The sequence below is a fragment of the Siphateles boraxobius genome, unplaced genomic scaffold (genome assembly GCF_051911475.1).
Source record: "Siphateles boraxobius isolate OS27281-9 unplaced genomic scaffold, OSU_SipBor_1 7, whole genome shotgun sequence".
NCBI lineage: Eukaryota > Metazoa > Chordata > Actinopteri > Cypriniformes > Leuciscidae > Siphateles > Siphateles boraxobius.
Window position 1 is genome coordinate 1,823,419 of NW_027509197.1, and position 25,195 is coordinate 1,848,613.

General features: G+C 41.6%; 1 protein-coding gene across 1 annotated transcript in view; it reads right to left on the bottom strand.

The window, feature by feature from the left end:
* The window catches only part of LOC143723677 (kalirin-like), a 141,379-nt gene extending 117,346 nt beyond the window's left edge, over positions 1–24,033 (bottom strand). Inside the window, exon 1 of the mRNA XM_077216379.1 lies at positions 23,941–24,033. Within this exon, the coding sequence (XP_077072494.1) occupies positions 23,941–24,016 (76 nt within the window). The 5' untranslated portion in view covers positions 24,017–24,033. The remainder of the gene's footprint in view (positions 1–23,940) is intronic.
* Positions 24,034–25,195: the final 1,162 nt, after the last annotated feature.

The window sequence follows — 25,195 nt, forward strand, 5'->3', positions numbered from 1 at the left end:
ACTTCACTGCCCTAGAGGATAAATCTCAGATCGGAAATGGGGCAAGGTTAAATTGAGCCAGTGTGTGTGTCTGTGTGTAAATCAAGAATGTCACACACACCTCACAAAATACATTTTACCCACTATACCTTTCACCATTGGTGTCAATCATCTGGTAAAGGGCAAAGGAGCGTTCAGAACCAGTCAATCATCTTCCAATTCATCCTACGTTATGGAATACTGGAAGTCTCCAAGGATACAGCAGCAGTCTTTCCCTATCAAAACCTGACAGGATTGTCAAAGTCGGTTGTGTCAGAAAATGCCAGTCCAGACCATCAAACTCTTGAATTATTTGTTGCGAGTTGAGTCTTTTCGTAAAATCGCTTTTGGTGTCAGGATGTGATCATTAGTTGTATATCTGTGGAAATATCTGTATCATTGTCTTGTACAATTTGCACTTGAGCACTGTTAACATGTTTTTCCAATTTGGTTGAAGATGTTGGAGCTGTCTGACTAAGAATATGAGGGAGAGTCTACAATAAATATATGGGTCACAACCTTGAATACAGACTGCAGGCCTTCATCCCTAACAGAAGACACCTGCCTTCCACTGTGAGAGGAGAAATCCCTCAGAAAGCTCAGAAGCAATTTTTTAAATGTTCAAGTCTGACAATAAGCCTACTTCACAACAACATTTACCCAAAGTAGTGTTCCTGTAGCTCAAACAGGTGAGCTCATTGGGTTTGAAATGATATATATTTACTATGCACTGCACTTTTTGATTTCTTTTTTATAAACAGGGCCTGCCAACCAACCAAATGTGGGTGTATTTCAGCAGTGGCATAATGAGTCACTCCTATCATCCACTTTGACGGGTTAAATTTTATATAATATTCCAGTCAACACATGAGATCATGCGATGATCACAGTGACATCACACCATTCTCATATACTCCCATATCTGTATGTGATACTCATAGTGGCTATGTTTACATGCAACCAAATAATCCATTAGTAATCGGATTGACGGCTCAATCGGACTGAAAAGCTGTCATGTAAACACCTTAATCGATCCAATTGAGCTTGATCCGGAGGAAATTTAGATCGGTTTGAAAGGGGTGTGTGGCGAGGAGGGCGTGGTTTAGCGAAGTCTGTAGGGAGAGGAGGGAGCCGAGCGGTAAGTAAGTAAGTGCAAATGACGAACACCTGTGTCTGATTGCAGTAACTGTCGTGGAGAGACCGCTTATAAGCCGGCTGGAACAAGAGAGAGAGACAGAGAGAGACGGACTGAGGACTCGCCTGTGCAGCCAGAGAGACAACGCTCGTTACTTGCCTGTTGTCTCTGATGGTCTTCAAAAAAAAGTCACACTCGTGGTCTTCGGGGTCTATTGGACCCCAGACAACAACATTTAATTTTGTAACCGAACAATATTTTTTTTTTTTAACAAATATAATTTTACTCGGTTCATTAATGTTTTTACTCAACATTTGTGGAGTTTTTGTAGAATTTATGATTTTTAAAAAAATTCTATAAATAAATAAATAAATAAATATTTAATTAAATAGGATTTTTACAAAAAAAACAGCATTTTATATTAAATAAACTTTATAAAAGACCCAGATTTCTAACTTTCATTCCTGGGGATACCATGGATAATTTTACAAGGTTTAATGTAAGATTTTTGCCCATTTTTTGGAAAATACAGGTTAAAATTTGTAATAAATCACTTTAACCACTAGATGGCTATAGAGCTCCATTATATGCTATTTGCTATTTGAATTCCTGAAAGATATAGTTTCTAAAGTTGGATTCAGTTGGATTCATATCTACATATAATAAAATCACAATTATAACAAAAATAAAATAATTTTTGTCAAAATGTTGCATTTTTTGTACTGAAAAAACACAGCACACACAAAAACAACAACAACAACAGTGAAGTGCCAAACCTGCAGACAGGGTTGGAGTAAACACAGGGTGTGTGTGTGTGTACATTTTATTTTTATTTTTATGTGTACAGTGTCACCAATTTATTTTTGAGGTGGTTCTTCATTTTGTATGATTTTATTTGACAAATTATAAGACTTTTTATAGCCTACAAATGTATTTCTGTGTGTGTGTGTGTGTGTGTGTGTGTGTGTGTGTGTGTGTGTGTGTGTGTGTGTGTGTGTGTGTGTGTGTGTGTGTGTGTGTTTTCAATGCGTCTAAGTGTTACCAATTTATTTTTCTGGTGGTTCTGCATTTTAGATTATTTTATTTTACAAATGATAAGAGAACAGTTTTTATAGTCTGTATGTATTCATGTATAAATGTATTCCTCTTTATGTGTGTGTTTGTGTGTGTGTGTGCGCCTGTGGTGAGCATGATAATTTTGGATTGTGGATGTTTTTTGCATTGTCGGAAGTGTGCCACTTTATTTCTGTCATTTCTGTCTATGTGTTCTACGTTGTTTCTGATTTTGATGATGTTATTTTGTCTATTTTGATTGCGGGGTCCAATAGACCCCGAAGACCACGAGTGTGACTATTTTTGTCACGCCAACATAAAAACAGATATCATAAAAAAAAAAAAATTTGTTGTAGATCTAGAAAGTGTTGAGAGCCGTAGAAAGTTTCAAACCATTTGGACAAAGAGAAATTTTTGTTTTTAATTTGAGCAAAAGTCATTTGGGGTCCAACAGACCCCGAAGACCATCATAGGGTTAAGTGTGTTTTGTGTCCGTTGATCGCCGTAGCACCCGCACGACGATTGCACTCTATGTGCGCCATTTCTGTTTATTAATTTTCTGTTAATAAAGCGAGTCCCAGTCAAGCTGACCCCTGTCTTCTTCCTTCCTTCCTTCCTTCCTAAAAGAACCTGAACCTCATCACAGGGTGGTTTATTCCTTTTCTAATCAGATCGAGAGAACATGTAAACACTTGATCGGATTGAAAACCGAAACTGAAAGGACTGCGTCTTAAGTCTGCTGTTTAAAACAGAAAAAAGAACAAATGTAGGAGAATGGTTATTATGCGCAAACAGCGGGAAAGTCTGTATATTCATGCAATGTGCGTATGTCAAAAAATCTATTCCGATTTTAAGCTTGTGATATATAAACGCGCACATCACCCAATCATATTTAGCGTTCATGTACACACTACATTCGGATTCATCAATCGGAATTTATTCAGTCCAATTGAAACACAAGTTGTGCATGTAAACGTAGCCAGTGTGAGCTATTTGTGAGCTCATTGTGAATTCAAATGTTGAGCAAGTTGAGAGGAGGCAGTTCAAATATCGGTCACCGAGAGGACATTATACTTCCTCTTTCTCAATACTGGGAAAAATTGGGATACTGCAGGATTTGTTAGCAAACCATTTGTGCTGTACAGTTATGTTCTGGAATTGTTACACTGGAGAAATAGTGAGTTGTCTCTTTAAATGCTATTCACATATGATATTATAATGCCAATATGCACTGTGGCCTGCCAGGTACATGTAAACCAGCCATCTTGCCAGCTCAGGGGTGGAATCACCTGGCTTCACTAATCACACCAGTAAATATTTTTCGGTTTTACAGGGCTTGAATTTCGGCATGAGATTGTGGGAATTGCGAATAATTTTAGTCATTCCCTCAGATTTTGTGCTCACACCCAAAGTGCGGCACACAAAGCCCTCAGTACTAAATTAAGTTATGTTTCGCTGCTTATTGTGCTTAAAGGTGCCATGTGTAAGAATTGAGGTAAAACTATCCAAAAAATTAGCTACACTCATCAAAAGAATGAGAAGAAATAAAGAAATAATGAGAAGATGTCATTAAAAAAATGACAAGTTATAGTGCTGCAGAGATATCAACCTGAATTAGCATGCTAAATTACTAGCCACGGCCCGACAGGTGTCATAATACCAGTTTCGGCCATGGGAGGCGGTATGCGGGCAACACCAGCCAAACTGCAATACACGAATAACTCGCACGGCTTGTGGGCGTACTTGAACCTGATGTGTTTGATAGTTAGCTCTACCCACAGATCCGAAATAAATCCACAGTTTTATAAATCCACAGATCCACAGTTTTCACCTGTTATCTACCAGAGCCCGTCTCTACCAAGCTGATGATAAAATGTAACATTAGCTAATTATATTATGTTTATTAAATTGCTTTCCTGAGGTAAATCTGACATATTTGTTCTCCAGCTATGTTATTGACCTCTGCACGCTGATTTAAAAAAATGATTGGTCGATATTATGTATGAGGAATACATTTTGGCAAGTTGTAGCCTACAGTATCTTTCAACAGTGTTCGTGTTTTTTTACTATTAGCTAGTAGAGATGATCAGTTCACGTCCGCTAGGGATCTGTCGTGTAACATTTACAAGCACCAAAACGGTATTTATGGTTTGAATTGCGTAGTAAAATTGACAGAATCTGAGAGCTGAGATTTTTTTATATCATAACTAACCTGCTCTGTCTAGTCTGTCGGTCTCCGTGTCCTCTTTGCTTTGCGATTTTTCTGTGCGTGACAAAATTGATGTGTGGCATGACTGAGAGCGTGTGAAAAGTGTCAATTGTGTGTGTCTCACGGTGAATTCGTGAGAGTTGGCAGCTCTGAATGGCGCTAGCTTGGTCAACATCAGCGAATGCTGTCTGTCAAATTAATGTAATTAAAACTAACAATAAAAATGTAATATGAACAAAACGAATATTAACATATTCACTGGTAAAGGTGAAGGGGAGTAGCTTGAAGATGTCATATTTAAAAATCACTTGACATCAACCAACGTTCCTCTGGAGTCAAAACGTCCTCTATTTGTCACATGCCTATCCTGTCTTGTGCTGCACATGGGTGTTTTGTTATTTTGGGCCATGTGCTTGTGTCATTGTCTGATCCCTCCCCCTTGTTATCTGATTATTGTTTGAGTTCAGCCACCTGTTCCCTCCTGATTGGTTTCCCTTTTTAAGTACCCTCTTGTTTGCATTCTGTGTCGGTACGTTGTCTAATGTTTCCCGTTCCCTGTGATCCTCCAGCACGTTCTATGTTCTGTTGTTATTTTGTATTCATTAGTTATGTTTTCCCCCTTGTGGGTTTTGTTCTTTTGTAATTAAAGATCATTCTCCTGCACTTGAGTCCTCGCCCCTGTTTATATTGTACCAGCCGTGGCACTATTAGGAGTTGGCTCGGCTTCGGCTATGGCTCTAGGGTCGTTGTGAAGGTAGGGGCGGAGCATAGAGACTATGCCGTTTCTTGTTTGTTACTCTAGAGTAGACCAACTCACTTTCTGGAGGTATACTGCCCCCACCTGGTATGGAATGAGGAGTATGAATAGATTTTTTGGCGTACATGACACAAGGCACCTTTAAAAAGTCAAATACAAACAAGACAAAATGCCAGTCTTGGCAAGTATTCATGTAAACAGTCAGTTACAGTATGTTTTAAGTGAACGTAAACAGTTAAAAAATAAAATGCATGAGTAACAGTATAATGAATCCATGCACCAGGTCTTAAAGTGACACCAGCCTAATAGACCTACTGTCAAATAATGAGATAATGTTATAAAATATCTTTAAGACAGTTTTTTTCCTTGCGATATCGATGCCAAAATTGTGGCCAGTGAAAATGCTGAGTGGCTAGTAACTTTGGAAACCCCCTAGCCACAGTGGCTGGTGAGCAAAAAAGTTAATGTCAAGCCCCGATTATAAAGTATATTGTTTTGGTTTGAGAAACCAGTAGTTCTGATCAGTAAACAGCTGATTGAAAATAAACAATATATTTTTGCTGAAATTGTATCAAGGAACACGATTCTCAGGTCAGTGTACAGTAATCTCCACACCAGAGCAACCACCTACAACACTTTACCATTGTGGCAGTATGTTTTGCAACACATTTTCTTCCGAAACTGTAAAAATCATTGACTACAACTGGTTGAACATGACCAAATGTGACAATGATACATTCAGCAAACAATGCAGTTAGTGGTTCGTTCATCTAAGCACTTTTGTAATGGAACACCAACATACAACATTTTGCAAGTCTTGTGCTTTAATAAAATATAGTTTACTCTAAATCAATCAGCACTGAAAAACAGGGTTTCAAGCTCGTGCGTGCGTGCGTGCGTGCGTGCGTGCGTGCGTGCGTGCGTGCGTTTGTGATGTCATTGTCAGGGCAATGGTTTGCATAATCACAGTCCTCTCCTCCATTACTGAAGATCAAACCCTGTTGTGACAGCCCTGCTCTGAGATCAGGAACTGGCTCCATTGTGACACTCTCCCTCCAGCACACACGTGTTCTCTGTGAAACTCAGTCTGCTGCCCATCTGTTGGTTGAGCGGCTGCCAGACAAGCAGGCACTGAACAGAGAGTGCTGGCCACTGATGTAAGAGTGTGTGCGTGCGTGTGTGTGCAGGCATAATGTTACCGCCTAAAGGCTTTAAAGATATTATTTTATTACTATATCTACATAAATACATAAAGTAAGGTTCATATTTTAAATACACAATTTGGTTTCAAAACAGTCCCTCGTTGTCTGTGAGACAAGGTTTTCTGAGGAATTTAAAAGCATAAATGTGTGTCATATTTTCATAGCACGTATTAATTCTTACAAACAAAAATGCTGTTGAAAGAGCTCAAGATTTGTTTTGAACCTGGAGCATTAAACAGGAATTCTTTGCTTACATTTTTTGTCAGCCGAACCTCTTTGAAGTACACCTTGCCAGGCCAGTAGTTGGCGATGTCACTTTGTAAAGAAACACTACGCGCCTATATACGCATGCGCATGACGTCATCATTTTCACAAATTCCCCTTAGACTTAAAACCTAGTGCGACGTGTCTTGAATGTGAATATGAATATGAATGCAGGTTCTTTTCACTTATCAAGGGCCAAATATATATTGCCCATGAAATTTCCATCCATATGGATGAGACAGTTTTTCCATAAACAAACTAATAAACTTAATGTGATGCATTTTTGTCAGCCATGCATAAATGAAACAGGTGAGAAACAAGATATCTGTAATATTACTAATAGAGTGAGTGTTTTTTAACTACACAATATCCAGCTTTATGTATTTATCATCAATAAATCCAATTAGTTTCATTCTAGTACATTTTAACTGACTGAATAGTGCTTGTTCCACAGCTTGCCATATTGAACCATTTTTATGCCATTTAACTGAATACATTTATTTGTTTTCACAATGAACAGATTTATGCTGATTCTAAGCAATTCAAATAAATGCATTTTTCAAATATTGCCAGTGGGTGGAGTCAGGTTATGACCAGGGATTGAGTTACCCTTTAAATTTAAGCTTATGTTTTTGTTTATGCAAATCAGGTTTGGAAAAACATGGTGGGTAAATGATGACAGAATTTTCCTCTTTGGGTGAACAATTCAATTAAGTGACTATAAACCCGTTAGAAACAGTAAAAGTAGAAATAATTTGAAACATAATTCTGTAGTATTTGTAGACAACATATGAAAACATCAAATGCAACATCTTGGCCTCATCCCAACTGGAGCATTGAAACTGTTATAGTAATTACTGAGAGTGGCCAGGTGGTTAAATGCTTGTTCGCAGCTTCCTTACGATAGAAGAGACTCGCTTGATCTCTCCAGCAGCCATAGCCATCCCCGGAGACAAACGTGGGAGTTAAATGACTGCAACAAGACAACAGGTGTTGCTTTATATAAAAGAGACACGGATCTCTAAAAATAATCAGAGGGAATCCTGGGCTGTTTCACATATACTGAGGTATCACACATACATATCAAAGTGAAAGTCTGGTGCCAACTTGCACTGAGCCACTGCGTTTGTAGCATTTGGTTGCATACAGGTGGGTCTCTGAGAGGGGTCTGCTACTGGATTGCTGCAAGACAGACTTATTGAGAAACATCTGTTTAGTATATCCTCCACTGCATCCGCAAGGTGTTCATACTGAGATTTGAGACAAATTTTGCGTCTCACTGGGAGACCCACTCTCAAGAGAGATGCAAACAGAACAGAGAAAGAAAAATACTAGCATATTCCCTAAACGAGACCTGCGTATTCATTTAACGTTTAAACAGCTTCCACTGTAACATCACAAGAAGAAAATAACCAAGTTTTATTAAAAAAAAGTGCCTCTAGCAACAATTCTGCCCAAAAAAAATTACGTTGCTTCTTGTAGTTTATGTAACACTTTCAAAGTGAAATGGCCAGTGAATGCTAGTAAAAGCACGTTTAGATTTATCCGAAACAGATGAACATGAATCTGGAAAAAAGTTGGAGTTTATACGGTATGTATCATGGTACAACCATTGTTCTCTGCGAAGGGAACGAGACGCTGCATTGAGTGTCAGAAGCATGCGTAAAACTAATCCAGTCGTGACGTAGCGTGTGACGGCGCACCATGGAAGCTGCCAAGGTAAGCCGCCACACAATAGTGTCAGCTTCTGACAGACTGAAGCAAGTCGCTCTCAGGCATTGAGCGGTTCGGTCCCATATATGGGATTTTTATTTCAGTGCTCCTGAGAGTACGGTCCCACATATGGGATTTTGTGTTCAGTGGTGTCACATAATAGCCAGATTCAAACTGTGCTTTCGCGCGTTGGCTGGTGCTGAGCCAGAGACGGATGCACTCAATGATAGTCATACATCACAATTATGCAGTGTTTTCTACCACATAATGTTTATTTTAGGTTTCAGACATTAAACTACACATAAGCACTAATAAAATAATACATTTAGAGTTTGTAAAATACACACTGATGTCTATGGAAGCAGCAATAACAATATATTCAAAGATGTGTTTATTCATATCAGACAAACACATAGTGAAAGTAACTATAAAGTTTACTCTATTCTTCTCCCAGTTCACCGCCACTTTCTTACATGTATTTCGGGAGAAACTGATGAATTCACATGCTGTAAATATGAACGACAGGACTCTCTGAACTGCGGCGCAAACAAATATGGCAGCGCCCATCTCACATTATAGATCAAGATCAAAATCATTTATAAAGGTTTTGAGAATCGGAATATCAGACAGTTGATGACATGGTAAGCAGGTTGTGCGAATATTTTGAATAAAAAAGGAAAGCCAAAATAAAAGTGATACATCTGTCATCCAGTGCTATTGTGGCTGCGGTGTGTCACGTGACAAATATGATGCGTCGCCATGGAAAAAACAAGGGGAAACTCACTCTGGGGGGGCAGTTAGAATATTTTAAACTTGCACGTGAAAGGGTTAGGAGGTGTGGCAAGGGGACACATCATCTTGTTCCCTTCTCAGGGAAAAATGGTTACATTCATAACCTGAGATGTTTCCTTTCGAGGGAACTCGCGCTGCATCGAATGCCCATTGCGCCACACTGACTAATGCCTGCCCTGGTGTGAAACCTGTCTGGGCACAAGGATTGGAGTACTCAAGAGACCAGTGTGGAAGAAGTTCCAAACTATAAAATCTCATATGTGAGGGGAGGCACAACCCGCAGCACCACAGACCTCTTGGAGGGAGACCTACGAAGACTCTTCGAAGAGTGTACCCTGATCTGCAGAGGCAAAGGTATACCATGCACTTCATACACTGTAGAGATTGCCTCGACAATCCATTTGTTGATGGTCTGCTTTGATGCAAGGGATCCCTTCTTGGGAGACCCCAAGCACACTAACAGCTGGTCAGACTTCCCCCATGGGGAGGACCTATGCACATAGGCCTCCAGAGCCCTAACCAGGCCCATGAGGAGTGTAGTTTCTTTAGATCCGCCGACACATGCGGTGTAGGGTAATGGAAGGCCTGGAGAACAATAGATCGTGCCACTTTATTTGGCACCTTGGGCCAGAGGTGGAAAGTAACTAATTACAAACACTTTTGTTACAGTACTTGAGTAGATTTTAAAAAAAAAATTCTAGTTTCTTGAGCATAATAAAATGTAGGTACTTTTACTTGAGTTGAATAAAAATAAAGTATTCAACTTCGCTACATTTATTTTTCACCAAAAGTACAAAGTACTTTGACAAAGGTGCCGACGTAACAACATCATTTGACAGCTGGCTGGCATTTGACAGACATTTTCAAACTAATGTGTTGGAGCCCTGCGCTTCAGCCAATAACCGACAGGTCTGAAGCGTTTCAGCCAATAACAGAAAGGTCTAAAGCGCTTCAGCCAATAACTAACAGATTAGTTGACTTGGGTGCAAAACGTCTCGGGTTACGTATGTAACCCTTGTTCCCTGAGAAAGGGAACGAGACACTGCGTCGGTGACGACACTAGGGGAACGCCCTTCAGCGTAGCATGTCTGAATTTATGAATGAAACCGAATCCAATCCTATTGGCGTTGCGTGATGACGTAGCGTGTGACGGGATAACCGGATGTGTACAAAAGCACGCCGGCACACAGAAAATGTCAGCTTTTGCTATGAAGCAAGTGCTCCAAGCAGGGTGAGGTGTGGCGAACCGACGCAGTGTCTCGTTCCCTTTCTCAGGGAACAAGGGTTACATACGTAACCCGAGACGTTCCCTTTCGAGGGAACTCGAACTGCGTCGGTGACGACACTAGGGGAACGAGATACCCACTATGCCACAACGAACCCCGCTCATCCTAGTGTGAAGCTGTCTTCAGGCACAACTTAGGACAAAAGCACTCGTGCACCGGGTGTAGAGGGAAGGTCCAGACTGTAAAACCTCATGAATGTGTGCGGAGTGGCCCAGCCAGCCGCCTCACATATGTCATGTATGGAAACCCCTGAAAGGAGGGCTCTAGAGGACGCCATGCCTCTGGTGGAGTGAGCCCTCACGGCCATAGGTGAAGGCAAATTGCGCACCTGATAGGCCAGGGAAATAGTCTGAACGATCCAGTTGCTGATGGTCTGCTTAGAGGCGGGAAGTCCCTTCTTGGGAGACCCAAAACACACCAGCAACTGGTCCGACTTCCGCCATGAGGAGGACTTCTGGATGTAATACTGAAGTGCTCTGACAGGGCAGAGCAGATGAAGTCTCTCCTCATCCGCCGTCCCATGAGGCGGAGGATGAAATGCCTGCAGAACCAAAGGCCGTGCCACATTAGATGGCACCTTGGGCAAATAGCCAGGCCTGGGGTGAAGGATGGCCTTAATGTTGCCGGGAGCAAACTCCAAGCACTCATTGGAAATAGAGAGCGCCTGGAGATCTCCTACCCTCCTCAGAGAAGTAATAGCCAACAAAAAGACCACCTTAAATGAAAGGTTCTTGGCCTTAGCCGACTCCAATGGTTCGAAAGGGGCCTCGGCCAGCCCTTCGAGCACCACTGCCAGGTCCCAAGAGGGAACCCTGGTGCGAGTCGCAGGTCTCATCCTCCAGGCTCCACGGAGGAAACGTACGACCAGGTGATGCCTCCCCAGAGGACCATCACTCAGAGGAGCGTGGAAAGCCGCAATGGCAGCCACATAAACCTTGAGTGTGGACGGGGTAAGCCCGGCAGAAAAGCGGTCTTGGAGAAACTCCAGTACAGAAGCCACTGGGCAGTTAACTGGGTCCAAATCCCGCTCTCTGCACCAAATGGAAAATACATTCCACTTAAGGCCGTATAACTTCCTCGTGGAGGGAGCTCTGGAAGTGAGTATAGTTTCAACCACCTCTGCTGACAGGCCGGCTTCTAGGTACTGTGCCCCCTCAGGGGCCAGACCCACAGTTTCCACAGCTCGGGCCGAGGGTGGAGAACTGAGCCCCCCGCCTGAGACAACAGGTCCCTCCTCAGAGGGATCTGCCATGGCGGGCCTGCCAGAAGCAAGATGATGTCCGAGAACCATACTCGGGCCGGCCAAAACGGGGCTACTAATAGTAGGCTGACTCCGTCCTGACGGACCCTCTCCAGAACTGCTGGGAGCAGAGCGATTGGGGGAAAGGCGTACAGACGCAGCCTCGGCCACGTCTGCACAATGGCATCCAAACCCAGCGGGGCTGGATGTGTGAGGGAGAACCACAGTGGACAGTGTGTCGTCTCTCGAGACGCAAATAGGTCCACTTCCACTGGGCCAAACCTCTCGCATATTAACTCCACCACCTCGGGGTGGAGTCTCCAATCCCCGGGCCTCAGCCCCTGCCTCGACAGCATGTCTGCTCCCTGGTTCTGGTCCCCCGGGACATACATCGCCCTGAGAGACGACAGTCTCCGCTGGGACCACAGGAGGATCTGATGCGCCAGTCTGCACAGAGGGCGCGACCTCAGACCCCCCTGATGATTTAAGTAAGATACCACCGACATATTGTCGGATCTTACTAGGACATGGCGACCATGGAGGTCTGGCAGAAAGCTCCTCAGAGCCCGGAACACCGCCAACATTTCTAGGCAATTTATGTGCCAAGAGGAATGTTGGTCCTGCCAGAGACCTCTCGTAAAACGGCCGTCCATGACCGCGCCCCAGCCCGTGAGGGAGGCGTCTGTCGAAATAGATATCCGGTGACACAACGCTCCCAGCCTGGGACCCTGGGACAAGAACCAAGGCTTCTTCCAAATTGATAGGGAACGAAGGCATCTGCGCGTAACCCTTATCAAGCGGAATGGATTTCCCCTCGGGGAAAACCCCTTGGCTCTTAACCACCACTGCAGGGCTCTCATGTGCAGCAGGCCAGAAGGTATCACGCTGGACGCTGCTGCCATTAGACCCAACACTCTCTGAAAGTGTTTGACAGTGACGGCCTGGCCTAGCTTTATCCTGGACACTGAGGTCAGGATAGACTCGATCCGAGCAGGAGACAATTGTGCCTGCATCGTGACTGAGTCCCACACCACTCCCAGGAACGTGGTTCTCTGGGCTGGTGTCAACACGCTCTTCTCCGTGTTGAGTCTCAACCCCAGGCTCTGGATGTGGGCGAGGACGACATCTCGATGCCGAATCGCCAACTCTCTCGACTGTGCCAGTATTAACCAGTCGTCGATGTAATTGAGCACCCTGATGCCCTCGAGCCTCAGGGGTGCTAGAGCTGCATCCATACACTTGGTAAAGGTGCGAGGGGAGAGTGCTAGGCCGAACGGAAGAACCCGATATTGGTAAGCTTCGCCCCCGAAAGCAAACCTTAGGAACCTCCTGTGAGATGGAAGGATGGAGATGTGGAAGTAGGCGTCTTTTAGATCTATCGTGACAAACCAATCCTCGGATTGGATTTGACTCACGATAATGGGAATAGTGAGCATTTTGAACCTGAATCTCCTTAGAGACCGATTCAGATGCCTCAGATCTAAAATTGGACGCAACCCTCCATCCTTCTTTGGAACTATGAAGTACCGGCTGTAGAACCCGGACTCTCTGACTAGTGGGGGAACACGCTCTATGGCCCCTTTTTCTAGCAGCGAGTTGACTTCCTGTCCCAACACCAGACCCTGCTCTGGCCGCACTAACGTCCAGACCACCCCGTTGAATTTTGGTGGGCGGACCTGGAACTGTAGTCTGTACCCAATTTCCACAGTGCGCAGGACCCATGGAGAAATATTCGTGAGGTTTTGCCATGCCTCTGCGAAATTCACCAAGGGAACCAGCCCCTCGGGGCTGGTGTCCAGTGTTTTGTGTAAGCCCTTGGCGGCACCCTGAAGCGGAAGACCGGCAGGGGAAAACCGACAACGACCCACAGTGTGCGAGCGCGAACGCTGTCTGACTGCAAGCCTTTGGGGCAGAGAAGACAGCGTGTGCTCGCTGGAAGCTGGCGCGTCCCGATGCGTCAGAGACGGCGGGATACTGACGCCAGCTTCCTGAGGGCCCGACGAGAGAGGGGACCTCGGTCGCTCTCTCTCGGGGGGGGCGGCCCTTAGAGGTCCCACAGGAGTTAGGACCTCTTTCCCTTCGCCTTCCTGGACTGGATGACGGTCCTCAGATCCGTCCTTCCAGAAGCCTGTGGGTGAGAGCGCTGCCTAGGGTCCCAAGCTGCTTGAGGGGGACCTCTAGAAGCGACACTCCCTCTTTGGCCTTGGCGATAGGAGCTGGATGACGGCTGTGGCTGTTTTGACCCTCTAGCAGCCGACTTCCTAGACCTCGACCGGCGAGGGAGATATTGCCTAAACGCTTCACTCTGCTTCTTAGTGTCCTGAAATCTGTCGACGACAGCATTAACCGCCTCGCCGAACAGACCAGAGGTACAAATGGGTGCATCAAGAAGAAAAGCCCTGTCCTTCTCCTTGATGCCAGAGAGATTAAGCCACAGATGCCTCTCCGTGGTCACCAGAGCTGACATGGAGCGGCCGATGGCGCGGGGCGTCTCCTTGGTAACCCGGAGAGACAAGTCTGTGGCCTTACGAAGCTCGGCAATATCCTCCATAGTAGGACCCTCGCCCTGGTCCATGTCTTTTAAGAGGTCGGCCTGGTACGCCTGCAGAATGGCCATCGTGTGCAGGCTCGCACCAGCCCGACCTGCCGCCATATAGGCCCTGCCCACCAACGCAGATGTAGTGCGACATGGCTTGGAGGGCAGCGCCGGTGTCTTAAGGGACGATGCAAGATCGGGTGAAAGGTAACTGGCTAGAGCTTCCTCAACCCGAGGCATCGTCCCATAACCGTTCTCTCTAACCCCCATAATGTCACTATAGTTCAACATCGGGGGGTTAGACAGGCGCGCTGAAAAGGGCCTGTTCCAGGATTTACACAACTCATTGTGTAAATCCGGGAAGAAAGGTAGAGACCGGCGTGGAGGATGTGCGCGGTGCTGCAGGAAGCGCTCGTCGAGTTTACTTCTGACTCGCTCTTCCTGCCTCTCCTGTGGCCAACTAATATGCAGTTTAGTCACAGCCCGTGTCACCACCTCCAAAAGCTCATTATAACTGGGCGCAGTTTGTGTGTGTGTGTGTGCTTCATGCAGATCCCCCTCCACGACGCTGAGCACATCTAATTCCTCAGAATCAGACAGCTGCAGCACTGGGTCTGCATCCCGAACGGGAGAAGCCGCGGAGCGGGCTCCCGAACGGGGGATAGGGGAATCTGAGCTTTCAGATGAGGATTGGGAAAGTGCCTCGGCAGTCCCGATCCCCTCTGAAAGCTCCCTTTGCGAACCCCACGATCTAAGCCGCCGCATCGCCTCGGCAGATGCGGGACCTGAACCGCGGGGAGCGCGCATCTGGCCATCCTCAGAAAATAAAGCCAGACGGGAACGCAGCACTCTCATAGAAAGAGAATCACAGTGGCCACAAGCAGCCCCCTCGAGAGCTGCTTGGGCGTGCTGCATTCCTAAACAAGCCACACACATCTCGTGTGTGTCCCCAGCCGTGATAAAGCGAGGGCACGGGAACACACAATTTTTAAACTGCTCACTCATTCTCACAATAAATCAGAACTGAGACAAACAACACCAAATAGGACAAACTGATTTCACCACAACACAGAGCGCTTGCTGAATAGCAAAAAGCTGACATTTTCTGTGTGCCGGCGTGCTTTTGTACACATCCGCTTATGCCGTCACACGCTACGTCATCACGCAACGCCAATAGGATTGGATTCGGTTTCATTCATAAATTCAGACATGCTACGCTGAAGGGCGTTCCCCTAGTGTCGTCACCGACGCAGTTCGAGTTCCCTCGAAAGGGAACTTCCAGTTCAGCTGGGGAGTGGTGTGCTCAAATTGACTTTGGAAATTGGGCATTGAAACTGACAGACTTTGACAGTCAATCTCACATTTTGAATCAGTATTGGTAAAGTTTCAATATTTTAGTGAATGTAAGTGAGCTATGCTCATATTCTGATTTTAAATTGTAATTTTGGTATCTCCTGAAATGGGTCATACCATTGATATTAGCAGAGCATTGAAATCGAAAACTTGGCTCATACAAGGACACAGTTATTGCATCGACGGAGCAAAAACACAATGTAAGTGTCTAAAATGCATGCACACAGTTCAATTGAATTGAGTTCATCTTCGGAACACAAATTAAGATATTTTTGATGAAATCTGAGAGCTGTCTCACTTCTTCATAGGTTGCTAGGTCTTCATCTGCCAGCCCAGAAAAGCTAGTAAAGACATTGTTAAAATAGTCCAAGTGACTACAGTGGCTCAACCTTAAGTTTATCAAGTGACGAGAATACTGTTTGTGCGCAAAAAAAAAAAAAACGACTTTATTCACCTATTCATTTTCTTCTATGTGGGCCTCTGAGTGAGTTCACGAGAACGTCATGACACATGCGCGAGAACTGAGAAGATGACGCTCACGATCATTTGACGGGAAAGTGTGAAAGGTAACTCATTAATTTTGCGGCATTGGTAAGGCACTTTAAGTTTTCTCGTTGGTTTCTCACAATTCGGACATCAAGGAAATGCGCACTTTAGAAACATTTTAAACACTACAATTGCGCACTCAATTGATCTAGTCTGTGTAATATTTGATTCCTTCAGCAGAAGATCGCTCAAATCCCCTTCCAAAAACACAATTCTAGAGTTGCCAATGAAAAATGCTGATGATGAACAGATGGACTTTATGACAATCATTTTACTGTGCTTTCCACTGATGTCTTGAAATTAGAAATCATGATGCAGCTTTCATACTGTTGTAAGTAAAAAAAAAAACAAAGGGCAAAGGTCTGTCTGTCATCTCATCGGAAACATCTGTCTTTAAGTCTCTTCGAAGACCATCAGTTGCACATTCATTGTAGTGTGGGGTAAGATCACAAACAATGTTCAAAGTCAACATTCAGCTTGTTTGTTGTCTGCTTTGTAATTATCTGTGAAGAATTTCGTTTTTTTTCCTCTCTGTTGCCCCTCATTGTCTTTCAGCTCTGTGTTAATTACAGCCTTTTGACACTGAGACCACAGTGTATCCTCAACGGCAAATACAGTACTACAACCCAGCCAATGTGATCTGCAGATCAGACTTATACTGTACATCTCAGGGTCACAACAAAGAGCTTTCTCATTATTACAGTATGAGAGGAATTACAGACAAACACACACATACGCTCTGAATCAGAGAGGCATCTTTGAAGTCATGTACACAAGAAGCCAAGGAGGTATTAAGCTCGTTTCTGCAGTTGACTTAAAAATATGCTCTGATCAAACCCTATATGAATGTAAAAAATCCAAAACCACTGGAGCGTAAACAGGCATTCTTTCATATATTATTTCTTGTTATATTTATATATGTTATGTGAATAAGTTTAGGCTACTAAGAAGGCTTAAAAATGAATGAGGGAGAGGGGAGTGAATTAAGCCAAAATAATACTGTGTTATTGTGTTACTGTTATTATTGTGTTATTAACAGTTATTGTGACAAATATGAATAATATTAAATCATCTCCTTCAAGCACTTTTGTCGTTGTGTTTTTATTATTTATTATGACAGTTACTGACAGTTTTATTATTTATTATGACAGTACATTACTGATGGTTACCACAGTTTTGTCATAACAATAACTGTAGTAACTATGGTATTCTAGTAAAATAAAAAAAAGAGATTACTATATTAAAACATGGTGAAGAGCTATACAGTACATGTAGATGCAGAGTAAGCAGGTGCGACATCATTTGATTTAGATAAACAATCTCTCTCACTATTTACAGTTTGCTCTATGTAAATAATGGATGAGACATTTTAAATGTATCAGGTCATGAAGTGAGTTCAGGTTGGTCAAGCTGCATTTCCAAAGTAATAAACTAATTTAAATAGTATATGAACCTTGGCTACAGAAGCAGTGTGGGGGTGAGCAGACCCACTGAGAGTGTTTAAAACATTCATACAACACACAGAGGAACACAGAATGTCCATTAACCCCCTAATAGCCACTTTTCAAAGTCTCTTACTCTGTATCTGTTTGGAATGACAAAGAGACGGTGGAGGGGAATCGTGTTGATGTGAGTCAGTGGGGGAGTAATATCACCAACTGTCATCTTTACTGAAGTGAGATTATAAATTATGCTCAAACAGAGGAAAGTTGTGAAAGCTGAGAGTGACTGAAGTGCACGTGATGAGAAAAAACCCAGAAATGCCAGCACTGACAGATTTCCCAAGAAAGCTTTAACACCAGACCATTCCACCTCAGCCAAGACCTGAAAAGATACACTAAGAGAAAGAGAGAGAGAGAGAGAGAGAGAGAGAGAGCGAGAGAGTCAGAGGTAAGTGAGGACTTAGATTGGACCACCGTTTAAAACCTGTCAAAATTTAGTTAAATGGGTGCCAGCGGCCATGTAAACACAGCTTATGAAAAAACACTGGGGAAAAGGGGAAGGAGTCAACCAGAGGTGTTGCTTGGAAATTAGCACGTTGTTGATTTTGGTTTTAAATGTGTTAAATGCTGACATATTCTTTCACACATTGGTCTGGTCCCTTTGTGAGGTCTGTGTCGTCTACTGAGAAATGAGCTTGTGTGTGTTTGTGTTTCTAACCAAGCCATACATTGGAAAATAATACTGAAAAATGTCCCAAGAGGTTAACTAAATCCTTTATTAAAGCCTCAAATTTTAAAACAATAAATGTCTGCCATAGATTGCTCAATGAACGTCCAGTAACTGTCTGATGCAAATCACACAAAAATGGCAAAAATGACAAAAACAAAACAGTCTTTCCAGATTCTTTAAGTAACCACACAACAAACTCTTTGGTCACTCTACATGTCAGACAGGCAACCTTGAAATGACCTTTTATTGGCCACAACAAACTGTAAAGTGAACATATTAGTCAATGCCTGTGAAAAAGTAGTGTGCTTAATTGCACTGACTGTGCACTGTCTACTTCAAATCTTAAAAGTACATTTAAAAAAAAAACTGTACTTGCAAATAATATTAATGAAATAAAAGGGCACTTCGTGTACTTAGAGAGAGTACACTTTCAATATGGTTTTAACAAACTTAAGTACACTTTTAAAAAGTGCACTTTGTATTTAACGTATATTTTAATTTATTATGTTTTAATAATTGTTTTTCATGCTTTAAAGAAGTACACTTGTTTTGATGTTGAGTAACATACCAGAGCACATGTAGGTAATACGGTTTCATCATTAATACATAACTACACAGGAACAAATGAGTAATGCAATATTAACACTCTAGTAAGTTCTATTAACTAACAAAAAACTTTGATTAATAAATTAGTAAGTAATAGCACTCAGTTGAATTTGGTAGTTCACTATAGCTAATCACTAACAACTTTTTTTCATATCTCCCAGAGGACTACTAGGAACAACTATATACATGTTCATAATTAATGTGATAATGCATAGATACCTATGTATATTAATTCTAAAGTAAATATCATGGTAACCCACTAGTAATGACTGAAGTATTACCAAATCCATCATAAGTTACAAAAACCTCAAAAGCTTACAATGATTTAAAGGGATAGTTCACCCAAAAATGAAAATTCTGTCAGTATTTACTCACCCTCATGTTGTTCCAACCCCGTAAGACCTTCGTTCATCTTCGGAACACGCATTAAGATATTTTTGATTAAATCTGAGAGCTGGATCACTCCTCCAAAGGCTTCTTCAGGGATTGAACTTGCCAGCCCTGAAAAGTTATTAAAGACATCGTTAAAATAGTTCAAGTGACTACAGTGGCTCAATCTTAAGTTTATCAAGCGACGAGAATACTTTTTGTACGCAAAAAAAAACTTTTTTCAACTATTAATTTCCTTCTCTGTGGGTCTCGAGTCAGTTCACTAGTATAATAGCGTAAGCTTCTGTTGTTGTACGTCACACGCATCACCCACATGACCAGCGTCGGCCAATAGTGAGCCTACGTGTGACGTAGCTCTACGCAATCACACTACGTTAACTGACTAGAGGCCCACAGAGAAGGAAATGAATAGTTGAAATAAAGTCATAATTTTTGTTTGTTTTTGCGCACAAAAAGGCTTCTCGTTCTTTGGTAAACTTAAGATTGAGCCACTGTAGTCACTTGGACTATTTTAACGATGTCTTTAATAACTTTTCGGGGCTGGCAAGTTTCAATCCCTTAGTAGCCTATGGAGGAGTGATCCAGCTCTCAGATTTAATCAAAAATATCTTAATTCGTGTCCCGAAGATGAACGAAGGTCTTACGGGGTTGGAACAACATGAGGGTGAGTAAATACTGACAGAATTTTCATTTTTGGGTGAACTATCCCTTTAAATCATTACTAGACAGTTATCATGATCTTCACTTTAGAATGAATTAAACATCATTCACGTTAATTATGAACCTGTATATGTTGGGTTTCCATGTTTTATGGGGACATTCCATAGACATAATGCTTTTTATGCTGTACAAACTGTATCTTCTATCCCCTAACCTTAATCCTAAACACAACAAAGAAGACTTCCAGCAATTTTACATTTTCAAAAAACATAATTCTGTATGATTTATAACAGAATAAAAAAGCTGAACCTAGAACCTATAAGCTGTTATCCTCGTGGGAAACCAACAAAATATAACTTAGAAATCATACCGCAAAACCCTGGAAACCTTCCACTAGCATCAGATCAGTGGGTTTTACACAGGCAAGCACAGAAAAATTGCATCAATCTTGTTAGATTTAAGAATCTTAATTACACAGTTCACACTTATCAAGAACTTGCCAGCTTATTAGAGATTCAACAATGTGCTTGAGTGTGCTTAATGTGTATGTCTTGTGGAAGTGTATTGCCTTGTCATCACATAGAAAGCAATGCTTCATGGATAATTAATTCATTTGACCCAACATTTCTCTCTCTCTCTCTCTCTCTCTCTCTCTCTCTCTCTCTCTCTCTCTCTCTCTCTCTCTCTCTCTCTCTCTCTCTCTCTCTCTCTCTCTCTCTCTCTCTCTCTCTCTCTCTCTCTCTCTCTCTCTCTCTCATGGGCGGTAGTGTTTGTTTTCTTTCACTCTGTGCTCCAGGAGTCTGGGACAAAAAACTTTGACAGTGAGTTCAGTCTTCTGTTTGTGTTTTTATCCCAGTAATAAATCCTGGTGGAACATTACACATTCGTCTGGGCTGATGCAGAGCAACATTTTTACATTCTAACACACTAATCATAAACATTTTAATTATTTTTATTTTGTTAGTAATGATGATACAAATTCCCTAATTGTGGAATACACAAACACACATAAATCATCTTTATTTTAGTATTTTCTCAAAGTCAAATGATCATTAGCTCAGGGTGCATTTTATAACCCAAACTATTCAGCACAGAAAATAGAGATTTAGAAACCATACATTCATTTGTTTTCTCTAATAGTCACTTCTTTTCTCTCAGTAAACTACTGTAGTGAAGCTTTCCTTTAGAATGAGCTGTGGAGAAAGTAGGGATATTTCCGACTGCATGCTCATTCCATCATCCCTCCATCACTGGGAGAGCAGAGAGAGAAGGATATAGTGTCACCCACATATACACACATATAAAGATGTCTCTGAACAGCAGTCATCCAGGAAACATTTAATTTTACCGTCACTCTTACCCAAACGGACGCTGGCTCTGTCCCAAACGACAGTGAGCTGCCTGTTGTCTACTGTCTACACAGGCAGCTGCCTTCTATGACAGAACACTACGCGTCATGCAATCTCATGGAAGCAACTCTACATGAGTTTGACGTCAGCGTGACATTTGATGTTTTAAATATTGAAAAGTTAGATTGATTTTTTTCTGAAACTAAAACTGCTTATCATTCTAAAGTAACAAAAAATTGTTATTGACAAATAATTGTACATCATCACACCATAGGCCCCGCCATGGCGTCTGCCGACAAGAGGACAAATGGAAAAGTAAATGGAAGCACAAAGGAATGTTCGCTTTGACCTTGTTTAACTCTTTCTCCACCAGTCTACCGCCAGTAACGGTGGCTGTTTCAGAGGAACAAGAGTAGGATCCAGATGCAGTAAACATTTATTCAAACAACATCCAGGCAAAACTGATAAATCCAGACACGGGTACAGAAGGCAAACAAAACTGACAACAAGCACACAAGTAACATCCATTGAAGGACAACACCAGGGGTGTATTCAAGAAAGCAGGTTATGTGACATACCCGGCTAACTTTCAGGTTATGCAAATAGCCATAGCAACCTCTGAACATAATCTGCTCCTGCTTTGTCTGTACATATTATATGGATAATGTTTAATATGGATAAAACACTTACTCATGCGCAATAGTGAGTGGCCATTGGTACTGTTTCCTATGCAATGATGTTAGACCAATCATAACTGTGGCAGTTTATTGACAAGCCTTAAAAGAGCCACCCCTTAAAGATGAATCATTCCAGAGAGAAAGGTTGAATATTCCAGAAAGGTTGAATATAATTGTTTTTGCACACACACACACACACACACACACACACACACACACACACACATATATATATATATATATATATATATATATATATATATATATATATATATATTAAGATTCAAAGTACACTACAAGTTCACATTAAATACGACTAATTGCACTTCTTTTTCAAAAGAGTCGTTAGATCACCAGTTTTTGGAACAGAGCTATCAAGCACTGTGCTTTGAAACTGGGATTGGATTAACAGTGTGAAAGAGGTTATAACTTAACACAATCCATAGCCCTATATTCTACACACAGCATCTGTGCTTCTTCAGTGAACACAATGAACAAATAGAAGAACAAAGAAGCCCTTCCACTAATCAGGCCCATGAATAATAGCAGAAAGGGAAATGCGTGACACATCCTAAAATCAGTTACAGGAAACATGCAGTGATAAACGGCATACAGTGGCTGTGAAATATCTAACTCAAGGTCTCCCATGCAGCAAAAATATCACAGCACATCACCATAGCATCCTCCTGCTGATGAACTCAACTGGAAAAGGAGCAACGTAGCAGGTTCTTGTATTGGATTAGGCTCTGTATTAAACACCAGAGTGAAAGAAACGATGACACAAACCTAAACATTTTAAGCAGAACAAACGGTAACACCTTTTTTCAATGGTCCACTTTAGAGAAGTACTATAAGTAACTTTTGCAACAGGATGTCAACTAACTCTCATTAGAGTATTAGTAGAGTATTAGACTGTCTGTTTAATATCTACCTACAGTTTATTTTAATGCTCCCCCAACAGACTGTAACTGTAACTTCACAGCTACATGTCAACTAATCCTAACAGCTATCCCCAACCTAACAGTCTACTTATACTCTAATGAGAGTTAGTTGACATGTTGTTGCAAAGTTACTCTGTCTAAACTGGACAATCAAAATAAAGTGGAACCAAACCAACTAACATGACTAAGAGCAATGCTTTACTTTCATTGGAATTATGTAACCATACCATGGTTTATGGTGCAAATAGTTGTTGACACACAGTTTTGATATTGAAGTAACAATATAACTGTCTGGAGATTGTAAATATATCCATATAAACAACTTCTTTCAATAATTTATTGAAAAAATACATTTTGGCACAAATATTAAGTAGTTATAAAAAAGTTTTCTAATATGAACTTTACCAATAATAACTTTTTCTAATATAAAAACATGGAATAACCAAAAAGCTGTTTTTTAGATGTCATAATATGACAAGACCATGGAAACCATGAAACAGAGAGCCTGCATGACTGTCTGTCAAGGCCATTCAGCTTTTTACGAAAAAGGCTAGTTTTATTCAGGTCAAATTGAGTAACTCGGGGGAAAAAAACAATGGTAATCATGACTCCAAAAATGCTTCATATTTGTGTTTTTTTGACCGTGAAAATATGTTTTAAAACTTTTTTAATGAAATAATGATTAAGCTTTATACACTCATTCACAACACTCATGTACAAGTTGTGCATATTTAAGGTAAAATAAATTTATTTTAGTACTTTTTAATTGATGGTTCCAATGCTGTACGTTTATGATTAAATCAACATTTTTGTGGAAAATTGCATCAAGGTTTTTTAATTTGCTTGATTGTTAATGTATGAGACCAACATGAATACGGTCCTTCATTTTTAAGATGTTGCCATGTGTGTTTTAAATTAGATCTCTCTGATTTAAGATATCCATAATACATAGTTTTGCACACTAAAATGATCTTTGCCAAATAATAGCACAGACCAACAAAACGGCATGATCAAAATTTTGATGTAGTCTAGTTCACTGACCTAGTAGTTTGATCCGTTTTCCAGAAACTCTGTTTTGAATGCCTGTTGAATTTGAAATTGACCCCTTTAAATCCATTTCAGCAGTGAAGAGAGCAAGCTAGTGCCATTACATGTAAACAAACCCCACCTACTCCTCTCATTTACATTCAGACCGCAAACCTGCCATTCACTGTCACTCATTACCAAGGTAACAGCTCATTTGCATAACATCATGCTAGTACTAAAGCGCCAAACCTCAGAAAAAACAACAAAAGATCATATCAAGATATATATACTTGTAATCTCATATGTGGAAATAAAGAGTTTGATATAAACTCCATGGAACAGCATCATATGTCTGGAATAAGGAGGGACTCATATTTTTGTTGTTGTCAGAAACAAATGTATGTCACAGGTGTGTGTTATTTCTACATTTTGCTATGTAAAATTGCTGAGGAAGAAATCTAAATCTGCCCCGACTGTGTGTATGTGTGTTGACCACAGCTGTGACCAGTGTTTCCTGGATAGTTTGATCCCACATTAGCCAAACAAAACCAGACTGTACCAGGTGAGGCCACACACACACACACACACACACACACACACACACACACACACACACACACACACACACACACACACACACACACACACACACACACACACACACACTGCTTTACACATGTATAATGTTACTGTGTCATCAAATACGTATATTTATACTCTAAACAGTGTTGTATTCATTAATAATAATGTTACATGCTGAGTAATTTAGAGATTTATTCTAGAAGTGAAATTTAATTCTATAGAGGATGAATGATAATTGAACATAAATATGACTGTGCTGGTAAGTTTAGCCATCACAAATGCCATATGTACAATATATCAAAGGAAGATAAACTGATCCTAGAATGCACTCAATGAGACGGGTGTCAGCATATACTACAACAATATTATTCCACCGTTCACAACCCTGTCGAGCTGCATTCATTTAGCGCACATCACGCTGTGTAAAGACAGACTCTGAGAAACCCCGGAGAGATGTTTGTGTTAGCTCAGCTAGAAGATCCATACTGACCTCTCTAACCTCCAGAGCTGACTGTAGATGTCTGGATAAAATCCTCATACAGAACTTTCATTAAGAGCCTGACTGAACTACATATTATTTCTGCAAGTTGAGAGAAATGAACCGGATTACTGCTGAGATACACAATAACCGTGTCGGCATAACCAACAAAAGTTGATTCAGTCTTTTTTTAGTTCAATCAAACCAGTA